The sequence below is a fragment of the Entelurus aequoreus genome, linkage group LG27, assembly GCF_033978785.1.
Source record: "Entelurus aequoreus isolate RoL-2023_Sb linkage group LG27, RoL_Eaeq_v1.1, whole genome shotgun sequence".
Classification (NCBI taxonomy): Eukaryota; Metazoa; Chordata; class Actinopteri; order Syngnathiformes; family Syngnathidae; genus Entelurus; species Entelurus aequoreus.
In genome coordinates this window covers 2,692,552-2,712,247 of record NC_084757.1, presented here as the reverse complement: position 1 = coordinate 2,712,247, position 19,696 = coordinate 2,692,552, and the positions used below count along the sequence as shown (strand labels likewise).

Here is a 19,696-nt window from a genome sequence, read left to right as displayed (position 1 = left end):
AGTACATACACACCTACATACACACTTACAGTACATACACACCTACATACACACTTACAGTACATACACACTTACAGTACATACACACTTACAGTACATACACACCTACATACACACTTACAGTACATACACACCTACATACACACTTAGAGTACATACACACTTAGAGTACATACACACTTAGAGTACATGCACACTTAGAGTACATACACACTTAGAGTACACACTACACCACACTCAGGGTGCAGCGGTGGTGTGCTCAGATGGCTCCCGAGAGCTCGTCGCCGTGACAAAGCGCCAAAAGGATTTCCGCGAAGTTTTTCCTTCTCGCTGGCTTAAGGCGGGAACCCTCGCAGGACGTGTTTGGCATCCACTCGCCGTAGACGGCCTGTGATCCCACGCCACTAACTGCTAACTGGCTCACCCCCCCACCCCCACCCCCGGCTGTGTGATTACCCTGCTTGTGATTCCACGTGTCCCCCCAGATGTGCCTTCACTGCTCTGTGGAATCTGCCTGCGTGCACCAGGTGTGGTGTCATTCAGGTGCACACGGCGCTGTGGGACGGCCTGGAATCAAACGTGCGGGCTGATAAACTGCTGGTGAATTCACGTGTCAGTCGTCTGTAACACGGCGGCCATTCGCCTCCGCCGTTACCTCAAGGCGTTTACACGGTGAGCAGCTTAGCGGCGAAACAACCAGGACTCCACACCAGCACACCCTTAATGATGGAGGCGAGGAAACACCTCCAAGTGAAGTTGGAGGTGGTGCAAGTGGTTGTGATTGGTGCCACCATCATGGAGGGTAAAGATGGTGTCACATTTACAGTCGTTACATTACAGTCATTACATTACAGTCGTTACACTACAGTCATTACATTACAGTCGTTACACAACAGTCATTACATTACAGTCGTTACACTACAGTCATTACATTACAGTCGTTACATTACAGTCATTACATTACAGTCGTTACATTACAGTCGTTACATTACAGTCATTACATTACAGTCGTTACACTACAGTCATTACATTACAGTCGTTACATTACAGTCGTTACACTACAGTCATTACATTACAGTCGTTACACTACAGTCATTACATTACAGTTGTTACATTACAGTTGTTACATTACAGTCATTACATTACAGTCGTTACACAACAGTCGTTACACTACAGTCATTACATTACAGTCGTTACACTACAGTCATTACATTACAGTCGTTACATTACAGTCGTTACATTACAGTCATTACATTACAGTCGTTACACTACAGTCATTACATTACAGTCGTTACATTACAGTCGTTACACTACAGTCATTACATTACAGTCGTTACATTACAGTCATTACATTACAGTCGTTACACTACAGTCATTACATTACAGTCGTTACACAACAGTCGTTACACTACAGTCATTACATTACAGTCGTTACACTACAGTCATTACATTACAGTCGTTACATTACAGTCATTACATTAGTCATTACATTACAGTCGTTACATTAGTCATTACATTACAGTCATTACATTACAGTCGTTACATTACAGTTGTTACATTACAGTTGTTACATTACAGCCGTTACATTACAGTCGTTACACTACAGTCGTTACATTACAGTCGTTACACTACAGTCGTTACACTACAGTCGTTACATTAGTCGTTACGTTAGTCATTACATTACAGTCATTACATTACAGTTGTTACACAACAGTCGTTACATTGCAGTCGTTATATTACAGTCATTACACAACAGTCGTTACATTACAGTCATTACACAACAGTCGTTACATTAGTCGTTACATTACAGTCATTACACTACAGTCGTTACACAACAGTCATTACATTACAGTCGTTACACTATAGTCATTACATTACAGTCGTTACGCAACAGCCGTTACACTACAGTCATTACATTACAGTCGTTACACGACAGTCATTACATTACAGTCGTTACATTACAGTCGTTACATTAGTCATTACATTACAGTTGTTACATTACAGTCGTTACACTACAGTCGTTACATTACAGTCATTACATTCAGTCGTTACACTACAGTCCTTACATTACAGTCGTTACATTACAGTCGTTACACTACAGTCGTTACATTACAGTCGTTACATTACAGTCGTTACATTACAGCCGTTACACTACAGTCATTACATTACAGTCGTTACACAACAGTCGTTACATTACAGTCATTGCATTACAGTCATTACACTACAGCCGTTACATTACAGTCGTTACATTACAGTCGTTACATTACTGCCGTTACATTACAGTCGTTATATTACAGTCGTTACATTAGTTGTTACACTACAGTCGTTACATTAGTTGTTACACTACAGTCGTTACATTACAGTCGTTACATTACAGTCGTTACATTACAGTCGTTACATTACAGTCGTTACGTTACAGTCGTTATATTACAGTCGTTACGTTACAGTCGTTACACTACAGTCGTTACATTACAGTCGGTACATTACAGTCATTACACAACAGTCGTTACATTACAGTCATTACACAACAGTCGTTACATTACAGTCGTCGTGGTCGTCAATACAACGGACGATTTTGGCGAAAGTTTTGGAGCGTGTGTCTCTCCTCGGGGCGCCTTCACGCGGCCAAAAGATAACAAGTCGTGAGTCGGCCATGTTTGATGTTCACAAGTTTGTGTTGACACCTGAGAAGGATTCCCTTTGAGCGCCAACATCAAATAATCAGCGGCGGCGTTTGGCGTCGGATTGGGGGGGTAAAAAACCACACAGAATCGGCCTTTTAATAGTTTCTTTTTTTCCCCAAGATGAAAGTGCGGTGAGCGATGGCATCACGGTGTCAGATGTGTCGCCAAACAACGCTTGTCTGATATCCTTTTCAAGCCTCTTACGGGAAGATAGCGCTAATGAAAGCCACAGAGGCTTTAATTGGCTTGAAGATAACTTGCATTGAGTTGAGGACATCTTAAACTCAATTAAAGATATCTCCAACTCAATTAAAGATATCCAAATGCCGCCGCGCCGCGCAATCAGCCTCTTTTTGCCCGCAATAATATCTTTTGGCTTCGCTCGTGACCTCTTTTGCAAAGTTAGTTTTATCAGTCGCAGCGACACTTTTATCATCTTCCTGTTGTTGCCGTCTGTCTGCCGCCGCCGCCGCCGTGCGTCTACTCGCCGTGTGCGTGCACGGACAGGAAGTCACTCATCCTGCACCGTACACCCCGTTTCTTCACGGCCTGCAAATGGTATTACGAGAAAAAAAAGTGGAATAAAAGAGCAAACGGGTGAAATGTAACGAGAAAACGTTGCCTCTAATAACACAAAGTTGCCATTCAGGCTGTTTTCTTCCTTTAAAACTGTCATTGCTCAAAAATAATAATGAATCAAAATCAATGTTACGAATTATTGATCTATTCAAGCCTCCAATCACATCAAATATTTCAATTTGTAATATTTTTTGGGGCAAAAATCGCATATTTTGTGTTTTCCATAAAAAAACAACGGTCAAACGGCATAAAACAAACAAAAAAAAACATGAAAATAAGCTTATAAATAACAAATACATCTGAAGTTGATCTAGAGATTTTGGTTTCAAAGTAAAAAAAAAAAAAATGTATATATATATTTTTTTGTTGTAATTTATTTATTATTTTATTTTATTTTATTTTTTTAACAGTGTGGCCCTTTTAGATCCCCAAGAATTTTAGTGGATTTTTATATAAAAATAATGAATCAAAATCAATGTTATGAACTATTGACCTAGTTTTTTTCATAGTTAGGCCAGGCTCCAGTGCGACTTATACTCCGGTGCAACTTATACTCCGAAAAATACGGTATATACTATATATATATATATATATATATATATATATATATATTTTATTTTTTTTTGGTAATTTATTTATTTATTTTTTTAATTTTATTTTTTAAACAGTGTGGCCCTTTTAGATCCCCAAGAATTTTAGTGGATTTTTATATAAAAATAATGAATCAAAATCAATGTTATGAACTATTGACCAAGTGTCGCCTCCAATCACATCAAATATTCCACTTTTAAATATTTTGTGGGGCAAATATCTCATATTTTGTGTTTGCCATAAAAAACAACGGAAAAAAGGCATAAAACAAACCCAAAAAAATCATGAAAAAAAGCTTATAAATAACAAATAAATCTGAAGTTGATCTAGAGATTTTGGTTTCAAAGTAAAAAAAAAAAAAAAATATATATATATATATACCGTATTTTTCGGACTATAAGTCGCAGTTTTTTTCATAGTTAGGCCGGTCTTCAGTGCAACTTATATATGTTTTTTTCCTTCTTTATTGTGCATTTTCAGCAAGTGCGACTTATACTCCGGTGCGACTTATACTCCGAAAAATACGGTATATACTGTATATATATATATATATATATATATATATATATTTTTTTTTTTTGTAATTTATTTTTTTATTTTTTTAACAGTGTGGCCCTTTTAGATCCCCAAAAATTTCAGTGGATTTTTATACAAAAATAATGAATCAAAATCAACGTTATGAACTATTGACCTAGTGAAGCCTCCAATCACATCAAATATTTCAATTTGAAATATTTTTTGGGGCAAATATCACACATTTTGTGTTTGCCATAAAAAACAAAGGTCAAACGGCATAAAACAAGCAAAAAAAAACATGAAAATAAGCTTATAAATAACAAATAAATCTGAAGTTGATCTAGAGATTTTGGTTTCAAAGTTAAAAAAAAATATATATTTTTTTTTTTGTTGTTGTAATTTATTTATTATTTTATTTTATTTTATTTTTTTAACAGTGTGGCCCTTTTAGATCCCCAAGAATTTTAGTGGATTTTTATATAAAAATAATGAATCAAAATCAATGTTATGAACTATTGACCTAGTTTTTTTCATAGTTAGGCCAGGCTCCAGTGCGACTTATACTCCGGTGCAACTTATACTCCGAAAAATACGGTATATACTATATATATATATATATATATATATATATATATATATATATATATATATATTTTTTTTTTTTTTTTGGTAATTTATTTATTTATTTATTTTATTTTATTTTTTTAACAGTGTGGCCCTTTTAGATCCCCAAGAATTTTAGTGGATTTTTATATAAAAATAATGACTCAAAATCAATGTTATGAACTATTGACCAAGTGTCGCCTCCAATCACATCAAATATTCCACTTTTAAATATTTTGTGGGGCAAATATCTCATATTTTGTGTTTGCCATAAAAAACAACAGACAAAAGGCATAAAACAAACCCAAAAAAATCATGAAAAAAAGCTTATAAATAACAAATAAATCTGAAGTTGATCTTGAGATTTTGATTTCAAAGTGAAAAAAAAAAAAATATATATATATATATATATATATATATATTATTATTTATTTATTTTGTATTTATTTATTTATTTTCAACACAGTGTGGCCCTTCCAGATCCCCAAGAATGTTAGTGGATTTTTTTCTAAACTTAATTGTTAAAAAATATTAATAAAAAATAAAAAAAATAATATATATATACAGTATATATATATATATATATATATATATATATATATATATATATATATATATATATATATATATATATATATATTTTTTTTTTTTCAACCCAGTGTGGCCCTTTGAGATCGTTAGATTGTTAAAAAATATTAATAAAAAATAAAAAAAATTATATATATATATATATATATATATATATATATATATATATATATATATATATATATATTTATTTATTTTTTTCAACCCAGTGTGGCCCTTTTAGATCCCCAAGAATGTTAGTGGACTTACGGACTTAATTGTTAAAAAATATTAATGAATCACAATCTATGTATTGATATATTGACCTAGTGAAGCCTCCAATCACATCAAATATTCCACATTTAAATATTTTGGGGGAATATATCACATATTTTGTGTTTGCCATAAAGAAACAGTTTTTTTTTTACATAAAGGGCATAAAACAAACAAACAAAAAACATGAAAAAAACATACAATTAACAAATCAATCTGAATTTGATCTAGAGATTGAGGTGTTGAAAGTTTGAAAAAATATATATATATAAATAATTTTTGACACTTTTATGAGTGTGGCCCTTTTTAGATCCCCAATATATTTTTTCAAAACTCACTGTTAAAAAAATAATAATGAATCAAAATCAATGTTGTTATGAACTATTGACCTATTCAAGGCTCCAATCACATCAATTGTTCCACTTTTAAATATTTTTGGGGAAAATATTGCATGTTTTTGTGTTTGCCATTAAAAAACATGGCATAAAACAAACAAAAAAAACATGAAAAAAAACTTAATTAACAATTAATCTGAAGTTGATCTCGAGCTTTTGGTATTGAAAGTTAAAAAAAACACTTTTTTGAGTGTGGCCCTTTTAGATCCCCAATCATTTTAGTGGAGTTTTTTTTTTTTCAAAACTCAGTTTAAAAAAAAAAAAAAGAATACAAATCAATGTTATGAACTATTGACCCATTCAAAGCTCCAATCACATCAAATATTGCACTTTTAAATATTTTTTGGGTAAAATATTGCATATTTTCTATTACATAAAGGGCATAAAACAAAACAAAAACATAAAAAATAAATAAAAGCTTTTAATCGACAAATACATTTGAATTTGATTTAGAGACTTAAGTGTTGATGAAAAAAATAAATTATGATTGATTTTTAACACTTTTATCAGTGGGGCCCTTTTTAAATCCCCACAAATTTTAGTGGATGTTTTTTCAAAACTCATTGTTAAAAAAAAAAAAAAGAATCAAAATCAATGTTATGAACTATACTGTATATTTTGGGGGAAAATATATCATATTTTGTGTTTGCCATAAAAAACAACCATAACAAAAGATTATGACTAACGAATAAATCTGAGGTTAAACTAGATATTGAGGTGTTGAAATTAAAACAAAAATTATAATAATTTTTTACACTTTTATGGGTGTGGCCCTTTTAAATCTTCAAGTATTTTAGTGGATTGTTTTTCAAAACTCACTGTTAAAAAATAATAATTAATCAAAATCAATGTTGTTATGAACTATTGACCTATTCAAGGTTCCAATCACATCAATTATTCCACATTTAAATATTTTGAGGGAAAATATCGCATATTTTGTGTTTGCCATAAAAAAAACTAAAGTTTTTTATGACATAAAGGGCATAAAAAAATGAAGGAAAAAAAACCTGATTTACGAATTAATCTGAAGTTGATCAAGAGATTTTGGTGCAGAAAGTTGAAACAAAAAAATATAAATTATTTTTAACACGATCCTCAAGAATTTTAGTAGATTTTATTTTTTTTTCAAAACTCACTGTTAAAAAAAAAAAAGAATAAAAATCAATGTTATGAACTATTGACTCATTCAAAGCTCCAATCATATCAAATATTCCACTTTTAAATATTTTTTGGGTAAAATATTGCATATTTCATGTGTTTTCTATTACATAAAGGGCATAAAACAAAACAAAAAAAACATTTAAAAAATAAAAGCTTTAATCAACGAATACATTTGAATTTGATTTAGAGACTTAAGTGTTAATAAAATAAAAAAATTCTGATTTATTTTGAACACTTTTTATGAGTGGGGCCCTTTCAAATCCCCAATAATTTTAGTGGATGTTTTTTCAAAACTCATTGTTAAAAAATAATAATAAATCAAAATCAATGTTATGAACTATTGATCTATGCTGTATATTTTGGGGGGAAATATCTCATATTTTGTGTTTGCCATAAAAAACAACCATAACAAAAAAATAAAATTATAAATATTTTTTAACACTTTTATGAGTGTGGCCCTTTTAGATCTTCAAGTATTTTAGTGGATTGTTTTTCAAAACTCACTGTTAAAAAATAATAATGAATCAAAATCAATGTTTTTATGAACTATTGACCTTTTCAAGGTTCCAATCACATCAATTATACCACATTTAAATATTGTGAGGGAAAATATCGCACATTTTGTGTTTGCCATAAAAAAACTAAAGTTTTTTATGACAAAGGGCATAAAAAATAAAATTTAAAACGTGATTTACGAATTAATCTGAAGTTGATCAAGAGATTTTGGTGCAGAAAGTTGAAACAAAAAAATATAAATTATATTTAACACTTTTATGAGTGTGGCCCTTTTAGATCCCCAAGAATTTTAGTGGATTTTTTTTTTTAAAAACTCACTGTTAAAAAAAATAAAAAGAATAAAAATCAATGTTATGAAGCATTGACTCATTCAAAGCTCCAATCACATCAAATATTCCACTTTTGAATATTTTTTGGGTAAAATATTACATATTTCGTTTGTTTTCTATTACATAAAGGGCATAAAACAAAACAAAAAAAAAACATTTAAAAAATAAAAGCTTTTAATCAACGAATACATTTGAATTTAAGTGTTGATAAATAAAAAAAATCTGATTTGTTTTGAACACTTTTTATGAGTGGGGCCCTTTCAAATCCCCAATAATTTTAGTGGATGTTTTTTCACAACTCATTGTTAAAAAATAATAATAAATCAAAATCAATGTTATGAACTATTGATCTATACTGTATATTTTGGGGGGAAATATCTCATATTTTGTGTTTGCCATAAAAAACAACCATAACAAAATATTATGACTAACGAATAAATCTGAGGTTAAACTAGATATTGAGGTGTTGAAATTAAAACAAAAATTATAAATATTTTTTAACACTTTTATGGGTGTGGCCCTTTTAGATCTTCAAGTATTTTAGTGGATTGCTTTTCAAAACTCACTGTTAAAAAATAATAATGAATCAAAATCAATGTTGTTATGAACTATTGACCTATTCAAGGCTCCAATCACATCAATTATTCCACATTTAAATATTTTGAGGGAAAATATCGCATATTTTGTGTTTGCCATAAAAAAACTAAAGTTTTTTATGACATAAAGGGCATAAAAAAAAATTTAAAAACGTGATTTACGAATTAATCTGAAATTGATCAAGAGATTTTGGTGTAGAAAGTTGAAACAAAAAAATATAAATTATATTTAACACTTTTATGAGTGTGGCCCTTTTAGATCCCCAAGAATTTTAGTGGATTTTTTTTTTGTGAAAACTCACTGTTAAAAAAAATAAAAAGAATAAAAATCAATGTTATGAAGCATTGACTCATTCAAAGCTCCAATCACATCAAATATTCCACTTTTGAATATTTTTTGGGTAAAATATTACATATTTCGTTTGTTTTCTATTACATAAAGGGCATAAAACAAAACAAAAAAAACCCATTTAAAAAATAAAAGCTTTTAATCAACGAATACATTTGAATTTAAGTGTTGATAAATAAAAAAAATCTGATTTGTTTTGAACACTTTTTATGAGTGGGGCCCTTTCAAATCCCCAATAATTTTAGTGGATGTTTTTTCACAACTCATTGTTAAAAAATAATAATAAATCAAAATCAATGTTATGAACTATTGATCTATACTGTATATTTTGGGGGGAAATATCTCATATTTTTTGTTTGCCATAAAAAACAACCATAACAAAATATTATGACTAACGAATAAATCTGAGGTTAAACTAGATATTGAGGTGTTGAAATTAAAACAAAAATTATAAATATTTTTTAACACTTTTATGGGTGTGGCCCTTTTAGATCTTCAAGTATTTTAGTGGATTGTTTTTCAAAACTCACTGTTAAAAAATAATAATGAATCAAAATCAATGTTGTTATGAACTATTGACCTATTCAAGGCTCCAATCACATCAATTATTCCACATTTAAATATTTTGAGGGAAAATATCGCATATTTTGTGTTTGCCATAAAAAAAACTAAAGTTTTTTATGACATAAAGGGCATAAAAAAATGAAGAAAAAAAAACCTGATTTACGAATTAATCTGAAGTTGATCAAGAGATTTTGGTGCAGAAAGTTGAAACAAAAAAATATAAATGATATTTAACACTTTTATGAGTGTGGCCCTTTTAGATCCCCAAGAATTTTAGTGGATTTTTTTTTTTTGAAAACTCACTGTTAAAAAAAAATTTAAAAAAAATAAAAATCAATGTTATGAACTATTGACCCATTCAAAGCTCCAATCACATCAAATATTCCACTTTTAAATATTTTTTGGGTAAAATATTGCATATTTCGTGTGTTTTCTATTACATAAAGGGCATTAAACAAAACAAAAAAAACATTTAAAAAATAAAAGCTTTTAATCAACGAATACATTTGAATTTAAATGTTAATAAAAATAAAAAAATCTGATTTGTTTTGAACACTTTTTATGAGTGGGGTCCTTTCAAATCCCCATTATTTTTAGTGGATGTTTTTTCAAAACTCAGTGTTAAAAAATAATAATGAATCAAAATCAATGTTATGAACTATTGATTTATACGATATATTTTTGGGGAAAATATCCCATATTTTGTGTTTGCCATAAAAAACATGGCATAAAGGGCATAAAACAAACCAAAAAAAACATATAATTTACAAATTAATCTGAAGTTGATCAAGAGATTTTGGTGTTGAATGTTGGAAAAAAAAAAAAAAGATAAATAATTTTCAACACTTTTATGTTGATATTTTTATGACTGGAAATTAGGACCAGGAGACAAAATATATCCGATGATTTCCCATGTTTTTTATTGGAGATGCGTGTGCCCCCTCTCACTCTTGTCCCCTCCCCCAGGGCGCTGTGCCAGCTGCGGGGAGAACGTGGTGGGCGAGGGCACGGGCTGCACGGCCATGGAGCAGGTGTTCCACGTGGACTGCTTCGTGTGCATGACCTGCAGCAGCAAGCTGCGCGGCCGGCCCTTCTACGCCGTGGAGAAGAAGGCCTACTGCGAGCCATGTTACGTGGTAAGTCTCTGCCACACCTTTAAAGTCAGCCCTCACCTCACACTTAACTTGGCGTCGCTTCTACAAAGATGTGTAAATGGTAAATAAAAAGAGAATACAACAAATCCTTTTCAACTTATATTCAATTGAATAGACTGCAAAGACAATTGATTGATTGATTGAGACTTTTATTAGTAGGTTGCACAGTGAAGTACATATTCCGTACAATTGACCACTAAATGGTAACACCCGAATAAGTTTTTCAACTTGTTTAAGTCGGGGTCCACTTAAATTGATTCGTGATACAGATATATACTATCATATATACTATCATCATAATACAGTCATCACACAAGATAATCACATTAGTTATTTACATTATTTACAATCAGGAGTGTGGAGGGGGGTGGGGTGGGGGGGTGGGGATATGGACATCAAGTAGTGGACATAGAGAGAGAGAGAGAGAGAGAGAGAGAGAGAGAGAGAGAGATCAGAAGGCATAAGAAAAAGAATCTGCATTTGATTGTTTACATTTGATTATTAGCAATCCGGGGAGGGTGTTAGTTTAGGGTTGTAGCTGCCTAGAGGTGAACTTTTATAGCGGTTTTGAAGGAGGATAGAGATGCCCTTTCTTTTATACCTGTTGGGAGCGCATTCCACATTGATGTGGCATAGAAAGAGAATGAGTTAAGACCTTTGTTAGTTCGGAATCTGGGTTTAACGTGGTTAGTGGAGCACCCCCTGGTGTTGTGGTTATGGCGGTCATTTACATTAAGGAAGTAGTTTGACATGTACTTCGGTATTAGGGAGGTGTAGCGGATTTTATAGACTAGGCTCAGTGCAAGTTGTTTAACTCTGTCCTCCACCTTGAGCCAGCCCACTTTAGAGAAGTGGGTAGGAGTGAGGTGGGATCTGGGGTGGAGGTCTAGAAGTAACCTGACTAGCTTGTTCTGAGATGTTTGGAGTTTAGATTTGAGGGTTTTGGAGGTGCTAGGGTACCAGGAGGTGCATGCGTAATCGAAAAAGGGTTGAACGAGAGTTCCCGCCAGAATCCTCAAGGTGCTTTTGTTGACCAGAGAGGAAATTCTGTAGAGAAATCTCGTTCGTTGGTTAACCTTTTTGATTACCTTGGTTGCCATTTTATCACAGGAAAGGTTAGCCTCTAGAATGGAACCTAGGTAGGTGACCTCATCTTTCCTGGTGATGACACTGTCACCTACTTTTATGGTGAAGTGATTGACTCTCTTAAGTTTGATGTGGGACCCAAACAGGATGGATTCTGTTTTACCCAAGTGGATTGATAGCTTGTTGTCAGCGAGCCAGGTGCAAGTTCTACAGAGCTCAGCACTGAGGATTTTCTCCACCTGTGACTTGTCCTTGTCTGATACCAGCAAGGCAGAGTCATCCGCAAACAAAAACAATTCACAGTCACATGCCGATGACATGTCGTTTATGTATATTAGGAACAGTAAAGGTCCCAATATACTGCCTTGGGGGACTCCACAGCTCACCGAGAGGGGGGGGGACACGGTGCCGTTCACCTCTACCACCTGCTCCCTCCCCTCCAAGTAAGACTGCATCCAGCTCCAAGAGGTTTTGTTAAATCCGATTGCTCTGAGCTTATCCAACAGTATAGCGTGGTTAACGGTGTCAAAGGCCTTCTGAAGGTCCAGCATGACCATGCCGCAGTATTTGCCCGCGTCCACCTCATGTTTGATGTGGTCGGTCAGATAGAGAAGGCATGTGTCAGTAGAGTGGTTAGTTCTGAAGCCGGATTGGAATTTGTACATGAGTTTATTAGTGGCAAGGTAACTATCGACCTGTTCATAAACTATTTTCTCCATTACTTTCGAAATGGAGCTGAGAATAGAAACAGGTCGGTAGTTGCCAGGTTCCAATTTGCTTCCTTTTTTAAAGAGGGGAGTTACTCTTGCTATCTTAAAATCTTTTGGTACTTGGCCTTGTGTAATTGATAGGTTTATTATGTGCGTGATGATCGGGGCAATGATGGAGGCAGAGTCCCTGAGGAATCTGGAGGGAATATTATCAAGGCCGGTGGCCTTGTTAGGGTGGAGCGCGCTCAATTTTTTAAACACCTCATCAGCTGTGACCATTTCTAATTTGAAATCATTGTTGGATACTCCTAGCTTTCTGTAGAAGGCTTTAATGTGTTCTACACCAAAGCGACCAGAGTGGTGGGACAGCTTGTTGACAAGAGTTGCAGCTATGCTGGTGAAAAAGGCGTTAAGTCTGCTAGCTACCTCCATTTTGTCTGTAATGAGGGAGTCACCCTCCTTGATGCTGATGTTGGTGAGTCTTGTTTTAAGTTTCTGGCTGCAACCAGGAAGCTGGTTGTTGAGAATTTTCCAGAGCTCACGTGGCTTATTCGTGTTTTCCTCTATTTTGTCGTTAATGTAATTTTTTTTTAAGGATTTAGTCAGGTTGGTTGACTTATTTCTTAATTTATTGCATTGCTTTTTGAGAGTTGAAAGGAGTAATTTGAGGTTGATATTATTGGGTTGTTTATCTACTTCTGTTTTACATTTTTGGTATTCAGAGTATTTCCTGTCTCTGTCTTTTATGGCAGCTAATAGGTCCGGATTCATCCATGGTTCCGAGCGGGCTTTGATCCTGACTGTTTTCACGGGAGCCATGTCATTTAGTATCTTTAGGAACGCCGTTTTGAAGCGATCCCAAGCAACATCGACCAGGTTGCTCGCGAGCACAGGGGACCAGTCCCACTCATCTAATTTTAAATTGAAATTGTCATTGGAGTATTTTTTGAGGGATCTGGATTGGGCTGTTATGTGGCCATTGGCTTTAGGTTTAGCTATTTTACGGGTGCAGAAGGTTAGATAGTGGTCGCTAAGACCACAGATCATGACCCCACTATTTTTTATTTTAGGCCGGTCTGAAGTGAGAATGAGATCTATGGTTGATTGGGTGGAATCACACACCCTTGTGGGTAGCGCTATTAGCTGGGAAAGACCGTGCAGATTACAAAACTTGCTGAAGGATCTGAAGACAGGCGCATCTTTGCGTTGAATATCTGTGTTCAGATCCCCAGTTATAATTTTCTCCATGTTGTCTGTCCCCGCCAAGCATTCTTCCAAAGCCCCACAAGATATTTCATGTTCACACTGACAAACTTTGTTATTGTTTGCAAATATTAGCTCATTTGGAATTTGATGCCTGCAACATGTTCCAAAAAAGCTGGCACAAGTGGCAAAAAAGAGTGAGAAATGCTCATCAAAGTCTTATTTGGAACATCCCACAGGTGAACAGGCAAATTGGGAACAGGTGGGTGCCATGATTGGGTATAAAAGTAGATTCCATGAAATGCTCAGTCATTCACAAACAAGGACGGGGGCGAGGGTCACCACTTTGTCAACAAATGCCTGAGCAAATTGTTGAAGAACAACATTTGTCAACCAGCTGTTGCAAGGAATTTAGGGATTTCGCTATCTACGCTCCGTAATATCATCAAAAGGTTCAGACAATCTGGAGAAATCACTGCACGTAAGCCATGATATTATGGACCTTCGACCCCTCAGGCGATACTGCATCAAAAAGGCGACATCCGTGCGTAAAGGATATCACCACATGGGCTCATGAACACTTCAGAAACCCACTGTCAGTAACTACAGTTGGTCGCTTCATCCGTAAGTGCAAGTTAAAACTCTACTATGCAAAGCCAAAGCCATTTATCAACAACACCCAGAAACGCCGCCGGCTTTGCTGGGCCCGAGCTCATCTAAGATGGACCGATACAAAGTGGAAAAGTGTTCTGTGGTCATTTTTAAATTGTTTTTGGAAACTGTGGACCAAAGAGGAAAAGAACCATCCGGACTGTTCTAGGGTGAAAGTGTAAAAGGCAGCATGTGGGGGTGTATTAGTGGCCAAGACATGGGTAACTTACACATCTGTGAAGGCACCATTAATGCTGAAAGGTACATACAGCTTTTGGAGCAACATATGTTGCCATCCAAGCAACGTTATCATGGACCGCCCCTGCTTATTTCAGCAAGACAACGCCAAGCCAGGTGTTACAACAGTCATAGTAAAAGAGTGCGGGTACTAGACTGGCCTGCCTGTAGTCCAGACATTGAAAATGTGAAGGCTAAAATATGAGAAGGGAGACTGTTGAACAACTTAAGCTGTACATCAAGCAAGAATGGGAAAGAATTCCACTTCAAAAATGTGTCTCCTCACTTCCCAAACCTTTACTGAGTGTTGTTAAAAGGAAAGGCCATGTAACACACTGGTAAAAATGCCTTTTTTGCATTGTGTTGCTGCCATTCAATTCTAAGTTCATGATTATTTGCAAAAACTAACAAAGTTTGTCAGTGTGAACATGAAATATCTTGTCTTTGCAGTCTATTCAATTGAATATAAGTTGAAAAGGATTTGTTGTATTCTCTTTTTATTTACCATTTACACAACGTGACAACTTCACTGCTTTTGGGCTTTGTATATTAAAACCCTAATCAGTGTTTCCCACACATTCATTTATTTGTGGCGGCCCGCCAGGAAAGAATTACGTCCGCCACAAATAAAATATTTTATTTATTTTTTATTTATTTTTTTTAATTATTTTTTTTATTATTTTTTTTTTTTAGTCCTCTCCAGCTTCTCAGGCAAAACATATAGTTGATGTAGATGCCCATATCGGCTGTTCACATTTACTTTACAAAAGAGAAGTGTAGGATACTTCTCTTGTTGCCTTATGTGTATTTGACTTTATTAAATGTATTTAGAAACACAACATGTGTATATAACAAAGGGTGCAAAGTCTGCAGGCAGTAGGAAACACATGGTTAAGTGTAGGGAGTAAAACTGATGGCAGTGAAAGTTCAAGATTTTTGGAGCTCTTTGTTCAGTGGATCAGATGTTTGATGAAGCTCTGTGTCTATCTACCACCACTACTGTTTTCTGTTTATTTGTTACTGACTGTGGCAGGACACCTCTGCCTCTGTTTCACTTTATGTTGCTGGTAAATAATATGCTTGTAGTAGTAGGCTAAAGTTAAATGATTTAGTATGCACTAATTAAAGGGGCAGAGCTTTATGAGACATTTTAGCTTTTATATTTTATAAGATATATTTTTTGTAAGAACCACAATTAATAAATATATTTCAGTGATTAACTATTATTGTTCAAATCTGTATATAAATATGTACATAAAGTGCTGTAATTATATTGTAAAATGGATGGATGGACGTTTAAAACAAAACTGTTATTATTAATTAGTAAGTATACATTTTTTGAGCCTTTTTAGAGAAAATCATATCATTGTAGTAAATTATGCAAATTGTTCGATGATGTCGTGGTGACCACGCCCATAGCCACGCCCCCACCGCCACAGGTATCTTGGCAGTTTATGGGAAACACTGCTAATGGAGGTGTTTTTTTTTTAGGGCTTTATAGGCAGAATTGAACGTCTCTTATAGGCTCCTTTTGATCACATTTATTTAATGTTTAGAATGCAAAAAAAAAAAAAAAGCATACGTCGTCATGTCTTTTCTTAATGATTGTGAACGATAGGCAGAATTCCCAAAAAAAAAGTGAAGTGAATTATATTTATATAGCGCTCTTCTCTAGTGACTCAAAGCGCTTTACATAGTGAACCCCAATATGTAAGTTACATGTAAAGCAGTGTGGGTGGCACTGGGTGCAGGCGGGTAAAGTGTCGTGCCCAAGGACACAACGGCAGTGACTAGGACGGCGGAAGCGGGGATCGAACCCGGAACCCTCGAGTTGCAGGCACGGCCACTCTACCAAGTGAGCTATGCCGCCCACGGTGCAGTTCCTCTTTAAGTGAAGTCCCGTGATGCGGCAACAAATGATCTCACTTCCACGCCAGGCGTGCAGGAAAGAGACCCGAGCGCAGCGGCGGCTCCTAAATCATCCGCTTTGCGAGGCACTCACTGGGATTGTGGTCGCCTCGCCTGGAACTTCTCCAAGTCCGACTCGTGCGCCGGAGACACGACCGGGGGGGATTGGGGGGGGGGGGGGGGGTAACTGAAGAAGTTTTATTTATGCATTTCATCAGCATAAATGTTCTTCTGGCGCCAGATCAAAAGTCTGAGTTTCTTAATGAAAGTCCTTCCTTCTTCTCTTACTCCCATCCCGGGGGGGGGGGGCACGCCTCCCTGTGGCGCCATTAGAGCGCCGGCGTGAAGGCGGAGTCTCTGGGGCGGGGGAACTTTGCTTCCGAGTCCGTCTAGGAATCCCGAAGAACACCCCAGTCTTTTTACCTAATCTTTGTAGCAGTCTTTTTAGCAGTTTTTTTAGCAGGTTTTTTAGCAGGTTTTTTAAGCAGTTTTTTAGCAGGTTTTTTTAGCAGGTTTTTTAGCAGGTTTTTTTAGCAGTTTTTTTAGCAGGTTTTTTTAACAGGTTTTTTTAGCAGGTTTTTAGCAGGTTTTTTTATCAGGTTTTTTAGCAGTTCTTTTAGCAGGTTTTTTTAGCAGGTTTTTTAGCAGGTTTTTTTAGTAGTCTTTTGTGTTTCTACTTAAAATATAGCCTTCCTTTGATTATAATCCCCTTAGCTATCAAGGCAGAAAGTCAATGAAATATCAATACAAATATGACTCCTTTAATGCGCCTTATAATCCGGTGCGCCCTATGGTCCGGAAAATACGGTATTATAAATGTTAACATTTTTACTTAAAATGTAACCTTCCTTTGATTATAATCCCTTCAGCTATCAAAACATGAAAATAGACCTGACTAGACCCGCTCATCGGCAGTGCGCCTTATAATCCGGTGCGCCCTATGGTCCGGAAAATACGTTATTGAAAAGGTCGTAAGCACATTTTTTTGTTATGTTTACGGTAGCCATGAAAATGTATATTCCCTGCTTGGCAGTAATTGGTTTGTATGAAAATAGACCCGCTCATCGGCAGTGCGCCTTATAATCCGGTGCGCCCTATGGTCCGGAAAATACGGTATTATAAATGTTAACATTTCTACGTAAAATGTAACCTTCCTTTTGATTATAATCCCTTCAGCTATCAAGGCAGAAAGTCAATGAAATATCAATACAAATATGACTCATTTAATGCGCCTTATAATCCGGTGCGCCCTATGGTCCGGAAAATACGGTATTATAAATGTTAACATTCCTACGTAAAATGCAACCTTCTTTTTGATTATAATCCCCTCAGCTATCAAGGCAGAAAGTCAATGAAATATCAATACAAATATGACTCCTTAAATGCGCCTTATAATCCGGTGCGACTTATGGTCCGGAAAATACGTTATTGAAAAGGTCCTAAGCACATTTTTTTGTTATGTTTACAGTAACTATGAAAATGTATATTCCCTGTTGGCAGTAATTAGTTTGTATGAAAATAGACCCGCTCATCGGCAGTGCGCCTTATAATCCGGTGCGCCCTATGGTCCGGAAAATACGTTATTGAAAAGGCCGTAAGCACATTTTTTTGTTATGTTTACGGTAGCCATGAAAATGTATATTCCCTGCTTGGCAGTAATTGGTTTGTATGAAAATAGACCCGCTCATCGGCAGTGCGCCTTATAATCCGGTGCGCCCTATGGTCTGGAAAATATGGTATTATAATTGTTAACATTTCTACTTAAAATGTAACCTTCCTTTGATTATAACTCCTTCAGCTATCAAGGCAGAAAGTCAATGAAATATCAATACAAATATGACTCCTTTAATACGCCTTATAATCCGGTGCGCCCTACGTTATTGAAAAGGTCCTAAGCACATTTTTTTGTTATGTTTACAGTAACTATGAAAATGTATATTCCCTGTTGGCAGTAATTAGTTTGTATGAAAATAGACCCGCTCATCGGCAGTGCGCCTTATAATCCGGTGCGCCCTATGGTCCGGAAAATACATTATTGAAAAGGTCGTAAGCACGTTTTTTTGTTATGTTTACAGTAGCCATGAAAATGTATATTCCCTGCTTGGCAGTAATTAGTTTGTATGAAAATAGACCCGCTAATCGACAGTGCGCCTTATAATCCGGTGCGCCCTATGGTCCGGAAAATACGGTATTATAAATGTTAACATTTCTACTTAAAATGTAATCTTCCTTTTGATTATAATCCCTTCAGCTATCAAGGCAGAAAGTCAATGAAATATCAATACAAATATGACTCCTTTAATACGCCTTATAATCCGGTGCGCCCTATGGTCCGGAAAATACATTATTGAAAAGGACGTAAGCACTTTTTTTTTTGTTACGTTTACGGTAGCTATGAAAATGTATATTCCCTGCTTGGCAGTAATTGGTTTGTATGAAAATAGACCCGCTCATCGGCAGTGCGCCTTATAATCCGGTGCGCCCTATGGTCCGGAAAATACGTTATTGAAAAGGTCGTAACCACGTTTTTTTGTTATGTTTACAGTAGCCATGAAAATGTATATTGCCTGCTTGGCAGTAATTGGTTTGTATAAATATAGACCCGCTCATCGGCAGTGCGCCTTATAATCCGGTGTGCCCTATGGTCCGGAAAATATAGTATTATAATTGTTAACATTTTTGCTTAAAATGTAACCTTCCTTTGATTATAACTCCTTCAACTATCAAGGCAGAAAGTCAATGAAATATCAATACAAATATGACTCCTTTAATACGCCTTATAATCCGGTGCGCCCTATGGTCCGGAAAATACGTTATCGAAAAGGTCGTAAACACGGTTTTTGTTAGTAGCTATGAAAATGTATATTCCCTGCTTGGCAGTAATTGGTTTATATAAATATAGACCCGCTCATCGGCAGTGCGCCTTATAATCCGGTGTGCCCTATGGTCTGGAAAATATGGTATTATAAATAATAATAATAATAATACCTGAGATTTATATAGCGCTTTTCTAAGTACCCAAAG

At 35.2% G+C, this 19,696-nt stretch overlaps 1 protein-coding gene and 1 long non-coding RNA gene across 2 annotated transcripts in view; one reads left to right on the top strand and one right to left on the bottom strand.

The window, feature by feature from the left end:
- The window catches only part of LOC133644200 (uncharacterized), a 95,233-nt gene that overhangs the window by 11,521 nt on the left and 64,016 nt on the right, over positions 1 to 19,696 (bottom strand). The window lies entirely within an intron of this gene.
- LOC133644198 (lipoma-preferred partner homolog) overlaps positions 1 to 19,696 on the top strand; it is a 214,474-nt gene that overhangs the window by 163,041 nt on the left and 31,737 nt on the right. Inside the window, exon 5 of the mRNA XM_062038544.1 lies at positions 10,690 to 10,859. Within this exon, the coding sequence (XP_061894528.1) occupies positions 10,690 to 10,859 (170 nt within the window). The remainder of the gene's footprint in view (positions 1 to 10,689; positions 10,860 to 19,696) is intronic.